This window comes from Cetorhinus maximus, chromosome 2 (genome assembly GCF_964194155.1).
Source record: "Cetorhinus maximus chromosome 2, sCetMax3.hap1.1, whole genome shotgun sequence".
Classification (NCBI taxonomy): Eukaryota; Metazoa; Chordata; class Chondrichthyes; order Lamniformes; family Cetorhinidae; genus Cetorhinus; species Cetorhinus maximus.
Genome location: NC_135880.1, coordinates 99,524,490 through 99,542,485, shown reverse-complemented (window position 1 = coordinate 99,542,485; position 17,996 = coordinate 99,524,490). Strand labels below are relative to the sequence as shown.

At 41.2% G+C, this 17,996-nt stretch overlaps 1 protein-coding gene across 4 annotated transcripts in view; it reads left to right on the top strand.

Annotated features, from left to right (window-relative positions):
* Positions 1–17,996, top strand: part of LOC144696200 (guanine nucleotide-binding protein G(q) subunit alpha-like) — a 303,998-nt gene that overhangs the window by 147,292 nt on the left and 138,710 nt on the right. For all 4 annotated transcript variants that reach the window (XM_078567531.1, XM_078567529.1, XM_078567528.1 and 1 more), the window contains exon 2: positions 1,158–1,342. In XM_078567531.1, the coding sequence (XP_078423657.1) occupies positions 1,196–1,342 (147 nt within the window). In that variant the 5' untranslated portion in view covers positions 1,158–1,195. The remainder of the gene's footprint in view (positions 1–1,157; positions 1,343–17,996) is intronic.

Here is a 17,996-nt window from a genome sequence, read left to right as displayed (position 1 = left end):
CTTCTCAATAATCTTAAACTGTGATTTTATATAACCCATGACCATGACGTTTGCTTCGTTTGACTTAGCTACTTAATATAATTCCACTTCAATTTTCCACTTGGTCGGTGGATGATGCACTGTGAATGATAGGTTTGTTTCTGAATAACAGCCCTTTGCTTTCTTTGAAAGTTGGGTGCAAGGTAGAAAGGAAACATTACCAAATAAAGGCACGAGGAATATCTTGCAGTCAGGTGGGCTCAGAACAAAGTGGGAGGAAATGGGCAAGACCATTTTCCTCCTTAGCTCCATTTAGTAGTTCTATTTTTTTTCCCCTATCACACACTGTCTTGAGAGCATAAATTGAAAACTGAGTCCCAGGAATCCAGAAGCCATTCTCGAGTTAACTGTCAGGAGGTGTGTGCATGTGCCCAGGTGGATGTGATTGCTTATTTTGATTTTTTTTTGTCTGCCCTATTGGAGCATTTCCTGGTCTCTGCCTCACAATTCAAGTTTTCTTTGTGTTATTCGGAATTAAAAGAGTTGTATTCACTGCAGCAATATATGTATGTACTACTTTAGGCAATAATTTTAAGAATATTGAATTAACAAATACAATTTCTTTAGTCAGTAATGGGATATAATAGCTGTGTAGAGAGACTATTAGAAAGCGTTGACAATTAAGGCAAAACTGCATTGCTTATCTCAAAATTATAATCCCTTATTAACAAAGTTTTTATTTTTTATTTTTATAGTACTACGATGTATATTATCAGCACACAAATTCCAAACCTGATGAATAGCTTGTGAATGTACACTAACATAGATATGAAGTTCAGAGATTTCAACAATGTATTCATTTAAGTAGCTGTCATAACAAGGATGATTGCAGTAAACTAGCATATATGATAGACTTGAAAATGATTCAACTCTCTGTACACATTCATGTGGTGTGAAGGGTTTTTGGCAGTCTCTGTCATCTAACACCTCTGGGTAGTCTGAAAACACTTTTAAGATGGCCGCTTGTCACTTTCCTTTAACTTACTTTCTTATAATTGGTTTTAACATTGGATTTGATGTAGTAAAATTTATTTATTTAATACCTTCAATTTCTAGGAAGATTTGCAAAGTAAAAATCAATATTGTTGACCCTGTACTTGTTTGGTTTGTTTTCTCAGGCACAGGAGAAAGTGGCAAGAGCACATTCATCAAACAAATGCGAATTATCCATGGTACAGGATACTCTGATGAGGACAAACGAGGCTTCACAAAGCTGGTTTATCAGAATATCTTCACTGCCATGCAGGCTATGATCAGAGCAATGGATACACTCAAAATACAGTACAAATATGAGTACAATAAGGTAAATTAACACTATAGCAAATTTTGCAGTCCTTACTGTTTTCAAAACCTTTTGTTTTAATTTTAGCCAAGGGCAATTTAAAACAATTGTGCACCAGATTTGTCCCTTTGAGATGTGATAACTTAACCAAATTTTAATTTTAACCAAAATTGTGACAGCTTATAAGTTTGGTTTATTTTGTTTCTTGTTGATGTCTGCTACTATGAGAATGTGTTGGTTCTGATTTAAAATTAAACACTGCTAGGCTGAATACTCATGATTCAAAAACAGTGTGAGTATGGGACTTTGGTAAATTTCAAGAACACATTTAAAGCAACTTGATGCAAAGTGACCACACTGTTGTAGCTTCAATGTTTTATTTCACTCCAAAGAGCTGCCAACTCCCTCTTTTAAGGTAAGTTTATGCTGGAAGGCAAACTGATCAACTCGAATTCACTTCCAATAAATTTGTATTGAAAAATACTTTTACGTTTTCCAGTAACCTATGGCCAGCAGAAATTCTAAGTTTGAAACGTTGTCATATGGAACATGTTCTTTTGTGACTATTTATATTTCCCACTGTAATTCCCAATGTAGTATAACATTATGCTACATTGGGAATTTTCAACCTGGTTCGAATATATATCTGTGTGGTCTAATAGTCATTAACAAAAAAGCATGGAAATTATAGGGAGATCCTTGACTGTTCTGCTGCTGTATGCTTTGCAATTGAGTTTCAGTAAATTTCAGCAGCATTCATTTAACACAATTTATTTAGCCTGTATGGAATTTTTGTTGAGGGCACAGGCATTAAATCCAGCGTAGAAACTATTCAGAGAATTATTGGTATCAAAAGTGAACTCCGGACCCATTGCTGCCACTTTTTGTTGGATGTCTTGAATAATAGACCTGCATTCATATTCATTAATTTCTTTGTTCTTTTTTAAAACCAGTAACATTGTGAGGCTGAGATAATGTTCAAATACTAAAATCCTTGTCTGTAAAGTTGGAGCTTTTTTTGTTTTGTAAATTTTAACTTAATGACATGATGTAAGAAAACATGATAGCGCTTGAAAGCCATTGAGAACATCTGCATTTAAAGTTAATGGTTACCACTTTGCTTTAAAGCACTCGGCTGTGCAATTGAGATAAGTAGGCCTTTTTGGGCCAGTTGCTAAGCGATCGATAAACGGGGCATTGAAAGTTTATAATTAGCACTTAGTTTCATTAGGTAATCACTTACCAGGACTTATCTGCAAAGTTACTCCCAAAAGAATTTAATGAATTAAATAGTGCTCTGGGACTTGTAGAACATGGAGTCAAAATGTAAACAGCTTCCTCTTCCCAAATGAGTGATTTTGTATTTTTTGGTGTTATCCTTGTAGCCTGTGAGTTTGTTGAACATGTCTTTGTCTTAAATGATAGGGGTGAGCTTTCCTTTTTTTAAAATTATAACTTGGAAGACATTGGTTAGACTTTGTGTTTTTATGCAAATTAATTCACAAAATCCTACCGTTTCCTTTTATTAAAACAGTACACATTCTTGCATAGAATTATATGCAATATTTAGCTGAGAAACATCTATTTGGCCCAACTGGTCTTTGCCGTTGTTTATACTCATTCAAGCGTCCTTCTACCCTACTCCATCCAACTCTATCAGCATATCTTCCACTCTTGTTACCTTGTGTACTTAAATCTAATTTCCCCTTAAATGCATTCATGTTGTTTGCCTCAGCAACTCCATGTTGTAGCAAGTTCCACATTCTAACAACTCTTTGTGTAAAACTCTCCTGAATTCCTTATTGGGTATATGGTAAATTATGTTATGGTTATAACCCCTAATTTCCAAGTACTCTCCAAAAATAGAAACATAATCTCCATGCATACTCTGTCAAACCCTTTCATAATTTTAGAGACTTCTTTAAGGTCACCCATCAGTGTTTTTTTTAAAAAGAGAAATGAGCCCCAGCCTGTTCAGCCATTTCTGATGATTGTACATCCTTGTGCATCTCTTTGTCTCTCCTCCAATGTTTCGACATCTTTGTGATAATAGAGAATAGATCCATGTATAGTTCCCTGAGTGTGGTGTACCGTACTCTTAAGTGTAATCAATCATCCTGAAATATTTTGTGTATTACCTTTTAAATATCTACAGAATGGGACAAAGTTGGATACATGAAGGTCTTTAATTGTCCAATTAAACTCTTGGTTTTTTTGAAGGAGAAGTGTGATATACTTCGGTCTAAGTGTTTTCAAACTAAAGCTAAACTGCTTATCTTTTTCAAATTCTGCCGTATTAGGTTCCATATTTACCATAAGCAATGTTTTTAAAAATGACATGCGTTGCAGTGAAGTTGACGCAAACCACCGATTCAATAACTTGGCTGTTCTGAGATTTGATTCCAAAATGGTGATTCTGACATGGTGATCCTGTTCATTAAAAGACAGGCAAGCCTTTCAATCTTGCAGGGAAGGAAAGTGTTTCAAATGAGACGTATGGTTGAATCTGCTGTTGGTTGTTTATAGGATCAGGTTTTTGTTTGCAGTGGCAGGCTTTAATGGTCTTGAGGATAAGCAGCCAAAAAAACTACTTGAGTTTAAGAATACTCTTGATTTTATATTATGGAATTTATTGTCTGTAATCATCATTTGTTGCCCAACTCCTAGATGCAAATGAGAAGGTGAGCTGCCTTCTTGAATTGCTGCAGCCAATGTGTTGAAAGTACACCCACAGTGATATTAGGTAAGGAGTTCCCTGATTTTGACCCATTGATGATGAAGGAATGCTGATATCTTTCCAGTTCATGGTTGTTTGTGACTTGGAGGGGAACTTGAAGGCAGTGCTATTCTCATGTGTTTGCTGCGCTTCTTCCAGCTGTTAGAGGTTGCAGGTATGGGGTGTGCTGTTGAAGAAGCCTTGGGCAGTTGCTGCAGTTCATGTTGTAGGTGGTATGTGCTGTCAACAAGATGCGCCAGTGGTAGAGGGAATCAATGTTTAAGGTGGTGGATGGGGTACTAATCAAGTGGACTGGTTCATCCTGGATGGTGTTGAGCTTTTTGAAAGTTGTTGGATTTGTACTCATCTTGATAATTGTGGAGTATTGCATCACACTCCTGATTTGTGCATTGCAGATGGTGGACAGGCTTTGGGAGTCTGGAGGTGGATTCGGCACTGCAAATACTGAGCCACTGGGCTCTTGTAACCATAGTATTTGTGGTTTCTTTCATTTCTGGCTAGTGGTGACCCCCATGATGATGATGGTGGGGGATTCAGTGAGAGTAATACAATTGAAGCCAGAGATTAGACTGTTGTAGAAATGGTCATTGCCTGGCATTTGTGGGAGAGATGATGGCGCAGTGGTATTGTCGCTGGATTAGTAACCCAGAGACCCAGTGTAATGCTCTGGGGACCTGGGTTCGAATCCTGTCATGGCAGATGGTGGAATTTGAATTCAATAAAAGTCTAGAATTAAAAGTCTAATGATGACCATGAAACCATTGTTGATTGTTATATGCATCTGGTTCACTAATGTCCTAGCCTGGTCTGGCCTACATGTGACTCCAGATGCCTTGTCCAACTGGCAGGACAGACCCAGCAGAGGTGGCAGCACAGTGGTATACAGGTGGGAAGGAGTTGCCCTGGGAGTCCTCAACATTGACTCCGGACCCGCTGAAGTCTTGTGGCATCAGGTCAAACATGGGCAAGGAAACCTCCTGCTGATTACTACGTACTGCCCTCCCTCAGCTGATAAATCAGTGCTCTTCCGTGTTGAACACCACTTGGAGGAAACACTGAAGCTGGCAAGGGCGCAGAATGTTCTCTGAGTGGGGGCCTTCAATGTCCATCACCAAGAGTGGCTCGGTAGCACCACGACTGACCGAGCTGGCCAAGTCCTAAATGACATAGTTGCAAGACTGGGTCTGCGGCAGGTGGTGAGGGAACTAACAAGAGGGAAAAACATACTTGACCTCATCCTCACCAACCTGCCCACCACAGATGCATCAGTTAATGACAATATCGGAGTGACCACTGCACAATAGTTGTGGAGACTAAGTCCTGCCTTCACGTTCCATCATGTTGTGTGGCACTACCATCATGCTAAATGGGATAGATTTAGAATAGATCTAGCGACTCAGGACTGGGCATCATGTGGTATTGTGGGCCATCAGTTGCAGAATTGTACACGAATACAATCTGTAACCTCATGATCCGGCATATCACCCACTCTAACATTACCATCAAGCCAGGGGATCAATGAAGAATGCAAGAGGGCCTGCCAGGAGCAGCCCCAGGCATACCTAAAAATTAGGTGTCAACCTGGTAAATCTATAACACAGGACTACTTGCATGCCAAACAGCATAAGCAGCAAGTGATAGACAGAGCTAAGTGATCAGATCAACTAGCGGATCAGATATAACCTCTGCAGTCCTACCACATCCAGTTGTGAATGGTGGTGAACAATTAAACAGCTCACTGGAGGAGCAAGCTCCATAAATATCCCCATCCTCAATGGTGGAGGAGCCCAGCACATCAATGCAAACGATAAGGTTGAAGCATTTGTTATAATCTTCAGCCAGTGAACCGAGTGGATTATCTATCTTAGCTTCCTCCGGAGGTCCCCAGCATCACAGATGCCAGTCTTCAGCCAATTCAATTCACTTCATGTGATATCAAGAAACGGCTGAAGGCACTGGATACTGCAAAGGCTATGGGGCCCTGACAATATTCCGGCACTAGCACTGAAGACTTGTGCTCCAGAACTTGCCATGCCCCTAGCCAAGCTACAATACTGGCATCTACCTGGCGATGTGGAAAATTGCCCTGCTATGTCCTGTACACAAATCCAACCTAGCCAATTACCGTCCCATCAGTCTATTCTCAATCAGTAAAGTGATGGAAGGGGTCAACAGTGCTATCAAGCATCACTTGCTTAGCAATTAGCTGCTCACTGATGCCCAGTTTGGGTTCTGCCAGGGCCACTCAGCTCCTGACCTCTATAGCCTTGGTTCAAACATGGACAAAAGAGCTGAATCCCCGAGATGAGGTGATAGTAATTGCCCTTGACATCAAGGCCGCATTTGATGAGTGTGGCATCAAGGAGCCCCACCAAAGGAGTCAGTGGGAATCAGGAGGAAAACTCTCTGCCGGTTGGAGTCATACCAAGCACAAAGGAAGATGGTTGTGATTGTCTCAGGTCAGTCACCTCAGCTCCAGAACATTACTGCAGGTGTTCCTCAGGGTAGTGTCCTCGGCCCAACCATCTTCATCAATGACCTTCCTTCCTTCGTAAGGTCAGAAGTGGGGATGTTTGCTGATTATTGCACCATGTTCACCGTTTGCGTTTCCTCAGATACTGCAGCAGTCCATGTCCAAATGCAGCAAGACCTGGATAATATCCAGGCTTGGGCTGACAAGTGGCAAGTAACATTCGCGCCACACAAGTGTCAGGCAATGACCATTTCCAGCAAGAGAGAATCCAACCATTGTCCCTTGATGTTCAATGGCATTACCATCACTGAATCCCCCTCTATCAACATCCTGAGGGTTACCATTGACTAGAAACTGAACTGGACTTGCTCTATAAATACTGTGGCTACAAGAGCAGATCAGAGGCTAGGAATCGTGCAACATGTAACTCACCTCCTGACTCCTCAAAGCCTGTCCACCATCTACAAGGCACAAGTCAGGAGTGTGATGGAATACTCCCCACTTGCCTGGATGAGTTCCACAACATTCAAGAAGCTTGACACCATGCAGGACAAAGCCTGCTTGATTGGCACCACATCCACAAACATTCACTCCCTCTACCACTGATGCACAGCAGCAGCAGTGTACACCATCTACAAGATGCACTGCAGGAATTCACCAAAGCTCCTTCAACAGCACCTTCAAAACCCACGACCACTGCCATCTAGAAGGACAAGGGCAGCAGACAATGGGAACACCACCACCTGGAAGTTCCCCTCCAAGCCACTCGCATTCCTGACTTGGAAATATATCGCCATTCCTTCACTGTCATTGGGTCAAACCCTGGAACTCCCTCCCTAACAGCACAGTGGGTGTACCTACACCACATGGACTGCAGTGGTTCAAGATGTCAGCTCACCACCACCTTCTCAAGGGCAACAAAGGGTGGGCAATAAATGCTGGCCCAGCCAGCGAAATCCACATCCCATGAATGAAATTTTTTTAAAAATTAATTTGTGTGACGTGAATATTACTTGTTACTTATCAGCCCATCCCTAGTTGGTGTCCAAGTCTTGCTGCATGTAGGAATGACAGCTTCATTATCCAAGCTCCATTTCAAAGGGATTTGTGAATGGAATTGAACATTGTCATCATCAGCAAGCATAGCATCCCCACTTCTGACCTTATACTGGAGGGAAAGTCATTGATGAAGCAGCTGAAGATGTTTGGGCTAAGGATACTGCCCTGGGGAAATCCTGCAGTGATGTTCAAGGGCTGAGATGATTGCCCTCCAGCTAGCACAACTATCTTCCATTGTGCTAAGTATGACTTCAACCAGTGGAGAGTTTTCCCCTGACCCCAATTGACTCTAGCTGTACTAGAGCTCCTAAGTGTCACATTCATTCAAATGCTGCCTTGATGTCAAGGGCAGTCACTTGGCTCCTCTCTGGAATTCAGCCCTTTTGTCCATATTTGGACCGAGATTATAATGAGGTCTGGAGTCTAATTGTCCTAATAAAACCCAACCTGAGCATTGTTGTGCAGGTTGTTTCTGATTAGCATTGTCAATGACATCTTCCTTCACTTTGATTCAGAGTGGGCCAATGGGACAATCATTTGGAAGAATGGATTTCTCTCTGCTTTTTGTGGACACAACATGCTTGGACTATTTTCCATTTTTTCAGATAGATGCCAGGTACGAAAACAGCTTGGCTAGGTGCAAGGCTAGCTCTGGAGCACAGGTCTTATGTACTACAGCCAAAATGTTGTCAGGACCTATTTGCTGTATCCGGGGCGATCAGCCATTTCTTAATATGATGTGGAGTGAATCGAATTGGCTGGAGGTAGGCATTTGTGATGTTGGGGACTTAAGGAGGAAACTAAGATAGATAATATACTCTGCACTTCTCGCTGAAAATGTTGTAAATGCTTCAGCCTTGCCTTATGTACCCAAGTGCATTGTTGAATATGGCTATGTTCTTGGAGCCTCTTTGTCCAGTTACTTGATTAATTGTACATGACCATTCACGCCTGCGTGTGGCAAGATGCAGAGTTTCACTCTGATGCGTTGGTTATATGATCGCTTGGCTCTTTCTATAGCATGCTGCTTCTGTGCTTAGCATTTTTTCCTCTTTCCTTGGATTTTAGCAATGCTGGCAAGGACAACATTTGTTGCCCATCGCTAATTGCCCTTGAAGAGGTAGTGGTGAGCCACCTTCTAGAACCACTGCAATCCATCTGTTGTAGGTATGCCTACAGTGCTGTTAGGAAGGAAGATCGGCAGCAGCGAAGGAATGATGATGTAAGTGCAAGTCAGGGTGGTGCACGGCTTGGAGAGGAACTTGCAGGTGGTGGTGCTCCCATGTGTTGGCTGCCCTTGACCATTTAGGTGGCAGGAGGCGCACATTTTGAAGATGCTGTCAGAGGAGATTAGGCAAGTTGCTGCAGTACATCTGGTTTATGACACACTGTGTCGGTGATCGATGGGATGTCAATCAAGTGGATGGCTTTGCCCTGGATGATGTTGTGCTTCTTGAATGTTGTTGGAGCCGTACTTGTATAGGCAAGTGCAGAATACTCCGTCACTCTTGTGATTTGTGCCTTTTGATGGTGGACAAGTTTTGGTGAGTCAGGAGGTGAGTTACTTGCTGCAGAATTTCCAGCTTCTGACCTGCTCTTTTAACCACAGCATTTATATGGCTATTGCAGTTAAGTTTCTGGTCAATGATAGCTATCAGGATGTTAATGATGGGGGATTCAGCGATGGTAATGCTGTTGAATGTCAAGGGGAGATGGTCAGATTCTCTTGTTGGAGATGGTCATTGCCCCGAATGTTACTTGCCACTTACCAGCTGAAGACTGAATGTTGTCCAGGTGTTGCTGCATATGAAAATGGACTGCTTCAGTGTTTGAGAAGTTGCAAATGATACTGAACATTGTGCAATCATCAGCAAACCAAGCCCACTTCTGACCTTATGATGGAAGGAAGGTCATTGATGAAGCAGCTGAAGATTATTGGGCCTAGGACACTACCCTGAGGAACTCCTGGGGCTGAGATGATTGATCTCCAACAACCACATCCATCTTTTTTTCTGCTCGATATGACTCCAACCAGTGGCAAGCTTTCTCCCTGATTCCCATGGACTCCAGTTTTGCTAGGGCTCCTTAGTGCAGTGTCAGTCAAATGCCACCTTCATGTCAAGGGCAGTCTCTCTCTCCTCACCTATTGATTTCAGCTGTTTTGTCCATGAAGATGAAGACTGTAATAAGGTATGGAGCTAAGTGGCCCTGGCACAACCTAAAATAAGCATTGGCCAACTTATTGCTCTGTAAGTGTCGCTTGATAGCACTGTTGACGACACCTTCCAGCACTTTGCTGATGATAGAGAGTAGACTGGTGGAGCAGTAATTGGCCATGTTGGCCGTAACATGCAAGAAGCCCTGTGTTGTAGCTTCACAAAGTAAACACCCCATTTTCAAGTATGCCATGTAATGTTCCTGGCATGCCTTTCTAATGGATTCTCCAAAAAAATCATAAGAAAAGCAAGTATCACTACCACTTGTTGCTGCTAGTTGATGTATCTTTATTATAGTTATATATATTAGATTTTATAATAAATATATATTTATTTCATTAACTAATTTCAGTCTACCTACACAATTCTAGTCCATTATTGAAATAGAGTAAATAACTGAAATCCTAATGTAGCAACATTATCAAACACACAAGATGATTTTGAAGCATTAAAGCAATCTTTCAAACAGAGAGATGGATCATTCTTCTTGTTTAAAGAGTCCAGATTCAGCAGTGTTCGAGTGCCTAGAGGTGTTCTAAGGTAATTTCATTTTTTTTCTCACCTGAACTTGGCTACCCTTACAATTTCAATGATCAAAAATAGTTGATATTTTAAAACAGGAAATAATAAATCTTAAAATAGAGTAAGAAGAGTATTTTGGTAAAATAGAGAATGACTGAATGGATGCCACAGGAATGTTAGAATATAAGTTATGAATATGGAGACTTAAACTGGCAACTGGTTTTAGTTTAAACTTACCAGAGTTTTACATATGAAAAACAGCTTTGAAATTTTTTAAGTCTGCAATATTTCAAACAATAAGGGACGAATATTTTCAACATTTCCCAATCTAAACATATTTTGGAGCACACATTAACATTCATCATAAATTTTCAGCTTCTCAAAAATAACCACATAATCATGAGGATGTCACATTGACTGCTGCTATTGTTGAATTGCTTGTTCTTGTTGAAGCAAACAAAAAAAAAAAAGGCATATGTCTTATAAAAATTATAAACCCAATGAAGTCTGCAAGGAATTTTGGCATAAAGTGTATTTCAATATTTTGGCCACATACCAGTAAAAACTATTTTTGCCAACGAACCAAAATGGCTGTCTAATTCCATTCTCTCCTCATGCTCCTTACGAAATATTATCCATGAATGAAAGAACAGAATATTTGTGTTTGTTTAAGGTACTAAACAATTCTCCATACTTAGACCATCTATTTACATAGATAAATGATAGTCATAGCTTGTGCCAAGACTGAACCACTGCTGAAACTATATTTTTTTAAATTCTGGAATAGTTTAAATTTATTGAACAGCTTTATCCTGTGAGCTTGTTTATTATGCTGCTTAATTTGAGTGACTCTTTTTTCTGAAAAGAGACATTTTGTTGAAGTTTTTCATCTTGTACTCATCAGGACAGTTGCAAGAAGCACTCTCTTCTCATACAGCTTCACCTGTCATTGGTATTGTTGCGATTGTCCTGATGAGGACAAAATGAAAAGCTTTGACAAAATAACTTTTTTCAGCAGTACTAAAGTTCTGCACTACCAAACAACAAATAAGTTTTTTCCTTTGCTCTTTCATAAGCTGAAAGCAGCACTGCACTTCCATTGCCTCTTTGTGTTTTCAAAAAATCCACTGCTATCTGAATAATGTGCACACTTTTTAAAATAAACTGACACTATTGTCCTAACTGCCCTAATTTAATTTTTGTACAAATGCTTAGAATCTGTGTAGTGGGGGTTGCTTATATTTTGTTTTGTGCATACCACTGGTGCCTCAAATTAATCCTGTACCGAAAAATTTGCTTGTGTTGTCAAAGTATTTGGGAAGAACCTGCATTATATAGCAGCTTTTCGTATCTTCAGAATATTCCAGATGCTTCACAGCCAGTTAAGTATTTTTGAATTAATGTGTTCCAAGGTTGGGAAATGTGAGCCAACTTGCATATAAACAACAATGAAATAATGTGACTAGGTAAGCTGCTTTAGTGGTATTTGTGGAGGGCTCAATTTTGGCCTTGCTCTTGGAATAGTGCAAATAATGTTTTTGGATATTCAGCTGAGAGGCCATTGGGAGTCTTGGCTTAACCTCGTATTCAAAAATTGTGCTTGTGACATTGTGGACAGTCTCTGAAAGGGTACTTGAACCCATAACTTTCTGACTCAGAGGCAAATGCTGCAATATGGAATGAGGACTGACACTTGGTTCTTGTATGAAGTGCATTGCCTTAAAAATGGTATTGAGCACAGCTTTAGAACCAAATTCAAATGCTGCATTATTAACCCGTTGAATACTTCCTTATTTCTAATAAAGCACTGAGAAATATCTTTATAGAGGGAACCAAGAATTAAAAATACTTAAAACTTTAGTTGAGCACTTGATCTCCCCATTTGAAGTGATTGTAATTTCTTTAGAACCCATGACAATACTTTTGTAAAATAAACACCATAAATCATTATATAAATAGTACACAAGGGCATTTTTAAAGCATGCATTACTGCAAGCATATCTAATGACATTATAACAGTTTATCACGTGCTAGTTTCAATCCTTTAACAACATTAACAAATTGTTTGCATAGTCTGGCATTGTATTGTTCTTCACTTGTAAGGTTTTAAGTTAAAAGTAAGCAGTTTCTTTTTAGTAAGTTAGTTGAAACTAATTTAAATTATCATTGGCCCTCTACTTGACTGCCAGTTGCAGTTTCAGTCAGGATTTTAGGTATTGAGGGTCAGTGTTTTCACATTCAGAAGGAAAGCCACGCAGCATGAACAAAAGTATAATGACATTTTGTCACATCTCTTTAATAATTGAATCATAGAATGGTGTTAGCACAGAAGGAAGCCATTTGGTCCATTATGCTTGCGTTGGCTCTCTGAAAAATTAGTTCATTTGGTGCCATTCCCCTGCTTTCTATCCGCAGCACTAAACCACCTTCCTTTTCAGATAATCTAATTCCCACTTGAATGCCTCGATTGAACCTTCCTGCATCACACTCTCAGGCAGTGCATTCCAGATCCTAACCACGCTCTGCATGAAAAACTTTTCCCACATATCGCCATTGGTTCTTTCGCCAGTATTTTAAATCTGGTTCTCAGTCCTTCCACCAATAGGACAGTCTCTCCCTATTTACTCTGTCCAGACCTCCAATGATTTTGAATGCTTTTCTTAAATCTCCTCTCAACCTTTTCCTCTCCAAGTAAAACAGTGTCAACTTCTCAAATCTATTTACATAACTGAAGGTCCTCATCACTGGAACCATCCTTGTGAATCTTTTCTGCACCCACTCTAATACCTTCACATCCTTCTTAAAAATGTAGTGCCTAGAACTGGATGCAATACTCCATTTGAGGCCGGACCAGTGTTTTATACAGTTAAACATAACTTCCTTGCTTTTGCATTCTCTGTCTCTATTGATAAAACTAGGATGCTGTACACTTTGTTAACTGCACTCTCAACTTGTCCTGCCAACTTCAATGCTTTATGCACATAAAATCCAGGTCCCTCCAGTCCTGCACCCACTTTGGAATTGTACCCTTTATTTGATATTGTGTCTCCACATTCTTTCTACCAAAATGATTCACTTTACACTTCTTTGCATTAAATTTCATCTGCCACTTGTCCACCCATTCTGCCATCCTGTCTGTCCTTTTGAAGTTCTACACTATCCTCTATCAGTTCACAGTACTTCCGGGTTTGATTATCATCTGCAAATTTTGAAATTGTGCCCTGAACACTAAGGTCTAGGTCATTAATATATATCAGGAAGAGTAGGAGTCCTACCAGTGATCCCCTGGGGAACGTACTGCATACCTTGCTCCAGTCTGAAAAACAACTATTCACCACTTCTGTTTCCTGTCACTCAGCCAATTTCATGTCTGTGCTGCTACTGACCCTTTTATTCCATGGGTTCTAACTTTGCTGATAAACATGTTCTATGACACTTTATCATTTGCTTTTGGAAGTCAATGTATACCACATCACCAGCATTGCCCCGATCAGTGATAAAAACAAAAAACTGCGGATACTGGAAATCCAAAACAAAAACAGAAATAACTGGAAAAACTCAGCAGATCTGGCAGCATCGGTGGAGAAGAACAAAGTTGACGTTTCGAGTCCTCATCTGCTCCTGTGACATCTTTTGGTTATCTGCTCCTATCACTGCTTGCTTGTCCTAACAACCGCGCCCCCCCCCCCCCCCCCCTCCCCCCCAATCCCCCTTAAACCAGCTTATATTTCACCCCTTTCCTATTTCTACTTAGTTCTGTTGAAGGGTCATGAGGACTCGAAACGTCAACTTTGTTCTTCTCCGCCGATGCTGCCAGACCTGCCGAGTTTTTCCAGGTATTTCTGTTTTTGTTTTGCCCCGATCAGTTCTCTTTGTTACCTCACCAGAAAATTCCAACAAGTTAGTTAAACACAATTTGCCCTTAACAAATCTGTGCTGGCTTTCCTTGATTAATGCACAGTTGCCTGGTTAACCATTAATCTTGTCCTGAATTATTCTTTCTAGATGCCGCCCCACCACTAAGGTTAAATTGGCTGGGCTTAGCTATGCACCCTATTTTGAACAAGGGTGTAACATTTTCAATTCTCAAACCCTCTGGCACCACCCAAGTTTGAGATTGGAAAATTATGACTAGCACCTCTTCAATTTCCACTCTCAATTCCCTCAGTATCCTTGGATGCATCTCATCTGGTTTTGATGCCTTATCAACTTTTAAGCATAGGCAGCCTGTCAAATATCACCTCCCTATCAATTTTAAACCCTTCATGTGTCTGATCTACCTCCTTTTTCACTGTCGTCTGCGCATCATCTTCCTTGGTAAAGACAGATGCAAAGTATTCATTTAATACTTCATCCATGCCCCCTATCCCTTTTAGGTCCATAATAGATGCCAATCCTCCTTTTACCACCCTTTTATTATTTAAATTCCTATAGAAGACTTTGTGATTCCCTTTTATGTTAGTTGCCTGTCTCTTCTCATACTCTCTCTTTGCTTCTCTTATTTTTCAATTCCGCTCTGAACCTTCTATATTCAGCCCGATTCATGGTTTTATTATCCCCCTGACATCTGTCACAAGCATACTTTTTCTTTTTCATCTTAATCTCTATCTCTTTTGACATTTAAGGAGCTCTGGATTTGTTTGCCCTACCTTTTCCCCTTGGTGGGAGCATACCTTGACTGTACCAAACTATATCTCTCTTTAAAGGCAGTCCATTGTTCTAGAAACATTAGAAACATAGAAACTAGGAGCACAAGTAGGCCATCCAACTCAATAGCCTGCTCCCGCTTTCTCCCCATACCCTTTGATCCCTTTCGCCCCAAGAGCTATATCTAACTCCTTGAAAACATACAATGTTTTGGTCTCAATTACTTTCTGTGGTAACAAATTCTACAGTTCTGTTACAGTTTTGCCTGCCAGTCTTTGATTCCAATGTCGGTCTGATCCATTCTTACTCTATTCAAGTTGATTCCCCCCAGTTAATTATTCATTATCTGGATTGTTGCTTGTACTTTTTCGTAGCCAACCTAATAATGATCACTATCCCCTAAATGTTCCTCTACTGACCTTTGATCCACTTAGCCCACCTCGTTCCCAAGAACCAATAACTGATGTCTTCCCTTTAGATTATAAGAGAAATGAACTTCCATATGAACTGGCAATATTATAAAGTTGTGGCAGTTTTCCTAGAATCCATTTTGGAACATGATTGCCCTCTGAAATGGTGCACTTTTATCTGTAGACAAATGTAGATTTCAGATTTTCGCGGTGTTTATTATGATCACAGCTATTCTATTGGTAATGTACCTTTCTCCACAAAACTTGATAGTGTGTCGTTAAAGGTGCTGTTTTTTTAAACCAACTTTACATTGACTTCAATTTCATATGAAGCAGAAACTGAAGTATCTGGCTGTTTGTTGTAAAACTTGTTTGTCCCAAGGATGTTTTAATTCCTACATGAAGAAAATAATCCTCTTCCATACATTTTGGAGCAGCTGTATTTTCTGTTTTTCTTAAATGTACCTTTATGCTCTGCATTAATTTGATGGTGATAGCTTGAAAGTTTTTAATAAAAATGACTGCCCTTATAACTTTAAATATTTCCAACGTGTTTAATGAACAGCGTTAGAATTATAAGGTTTATAAAATTATGTTTTTGGGACTGTGCCTTTAAGGTAAAAGAAATGGGTCTTGTGACCTGACCTGAAGCCTGTTTGACAACAAACCTGGGTGGTTTGATTGCAAGAGATTAAAGGGGGCCAAGATTGTTTTACAGTGAAGAAGCTGCAAGATGTTTACATTGGCGACTTTGGCAGCAGCCTGTGTACTCACATTGGATAGACTGAGTCTCCAAGTCCTAGAAAAGTGCTGAGAATGTCAGGTTGTAAACAGTTATGCTTTAAACTGTCCGTTTACTTTCAAGATAAAAGAGAGCTGGGGTCTCAAAAATAGCTAATCACCATCTCTAACTGGATACAAGGCCCATGTGATTCATGTTGTCATGGTGATGGAATTTGAGATTAGAAGGGTACAGAGGAAGGCATGGTGATATTGGGTTACATGTTTTTCTAAAATATCACTGAATATCAATGACAGGTTACTCTGTCGGGGTCCAGGAGAGAGAGCAGCTAGAGGCCAAAAATCTCTCTAGTTCACCATGCCAGAATGTGGGTCGCTGCTCCTGCTTGGATTGCAAAGACCAAATTCATGGGGAGTTAAAACGAGCCTTGAAGATTCACCTTGTGCTAGGAGGAGGATCTCCAGTAATACCCTCACTGTAAAGGGTAGTTTTGGGGTTAGAAGTTGTCAGGCTGAGAAAGGACAAGAACAGAAGTAAACTCTTGGGAGCCAAGATTCATTTTGTACTGATTCTGGGATAACTGAATGTCTATTTAAATGAGTGCAACTATACCCTGTAGTATATTTTATCAGTTGCACTAAAAGTCCTGTTCTGTAGTGATTTTAGTCTGTTAGTTACAGTAAATGTCTTAAAATGTGAAATTGTGTGTCATCCATTCAGCTATTAACCGAAAGTTCAGTTTTTTTAAAGTTATCAGTCTCCACAAGATCATGACAGTTATTCAACTTTAATGGATGAACTAATGAGGGAAGGTTTACATTTATGGGCATCCGCTATGCCTGTCAGCAGATGAGCGCATATCATGTTACTAAACTTAAGACATTTACATGATCCAGGCACAGCTCCACCTGTTGACAGGATTTAATGCCTGAAAATTGAGCACCAAGTCACATCGTGGTTGCAGGTCTTCTGGCTGCAGGTGGAGGATATACCTCACCAGCAGTCAACATAAATCATGAGACAACCCTTTGGGTCCACAGAGGCCTGAGTGCAAACTACATTGCTAGGATTACTCAGGTACCCACCTGCTGGGACACTTGAGAGCCATTCACACAGGAAAATAAGACGGGGTCAGGAATGCTGCAGGCCATTTCATTTATGGCAGAAATCTCGGACAAACCCAGTTACAAATCTCATGAAAAATGTGTCAAATTTTAGGGCAGTGCATATGAGGGAAGAGACCACCCCTTCTGTATCTGCTTCCCTTTTCCTTCCATTAACATGGTCCTTCCTACCACTCTCACTTTTGCTTCCCCCCTTGCCTCTTTTTTCGCCTTTTTTTCTCTGCCATCTTCCTCCCCTCACTTTATATTCTCTCCTTCCCCCCCACCTTCCTTCTCCCTCCCCCCCCGACTCGCCCCCCTCATCGTCCCCCCCACCCTCCTCATCGTTCCCCCCCACCCTCCTCGTCGTTCCCCCCCACCCTCCTCGTCGTTCCCCCCACCCTCCTCGTCGTTCCCCCCCACCCTCCTCGTCGTTCCCCCCCACCCTCCTCGTCGTTCCCCCCCACCCTCCTCGTCATTCCCCCCCCACCCTCCTCGTCGTTCCCCCCCACCCTCCTCGTCGTTCCCCCCCCACCCTCCTCGTCGTTCCCCCCCCACCCTCCTCGTCGTTCCCCCCCACCCTCCTCGTCGTTCCCCCCCACCCTCCTCGTCGTTCCCCCCCACCCTCCTCGTCGTTCCCCCCCCACCCTCCTCGTCGTTCCCCCCCCACCCTCCTCGTCGTTCCCCCCCCACCCTCCTCGTCGTTCCCCCCCACCCTCCTCGTCGTTCCCCCCCCACCCTCCTCGTCGTTCCCCCCCCACCCTCC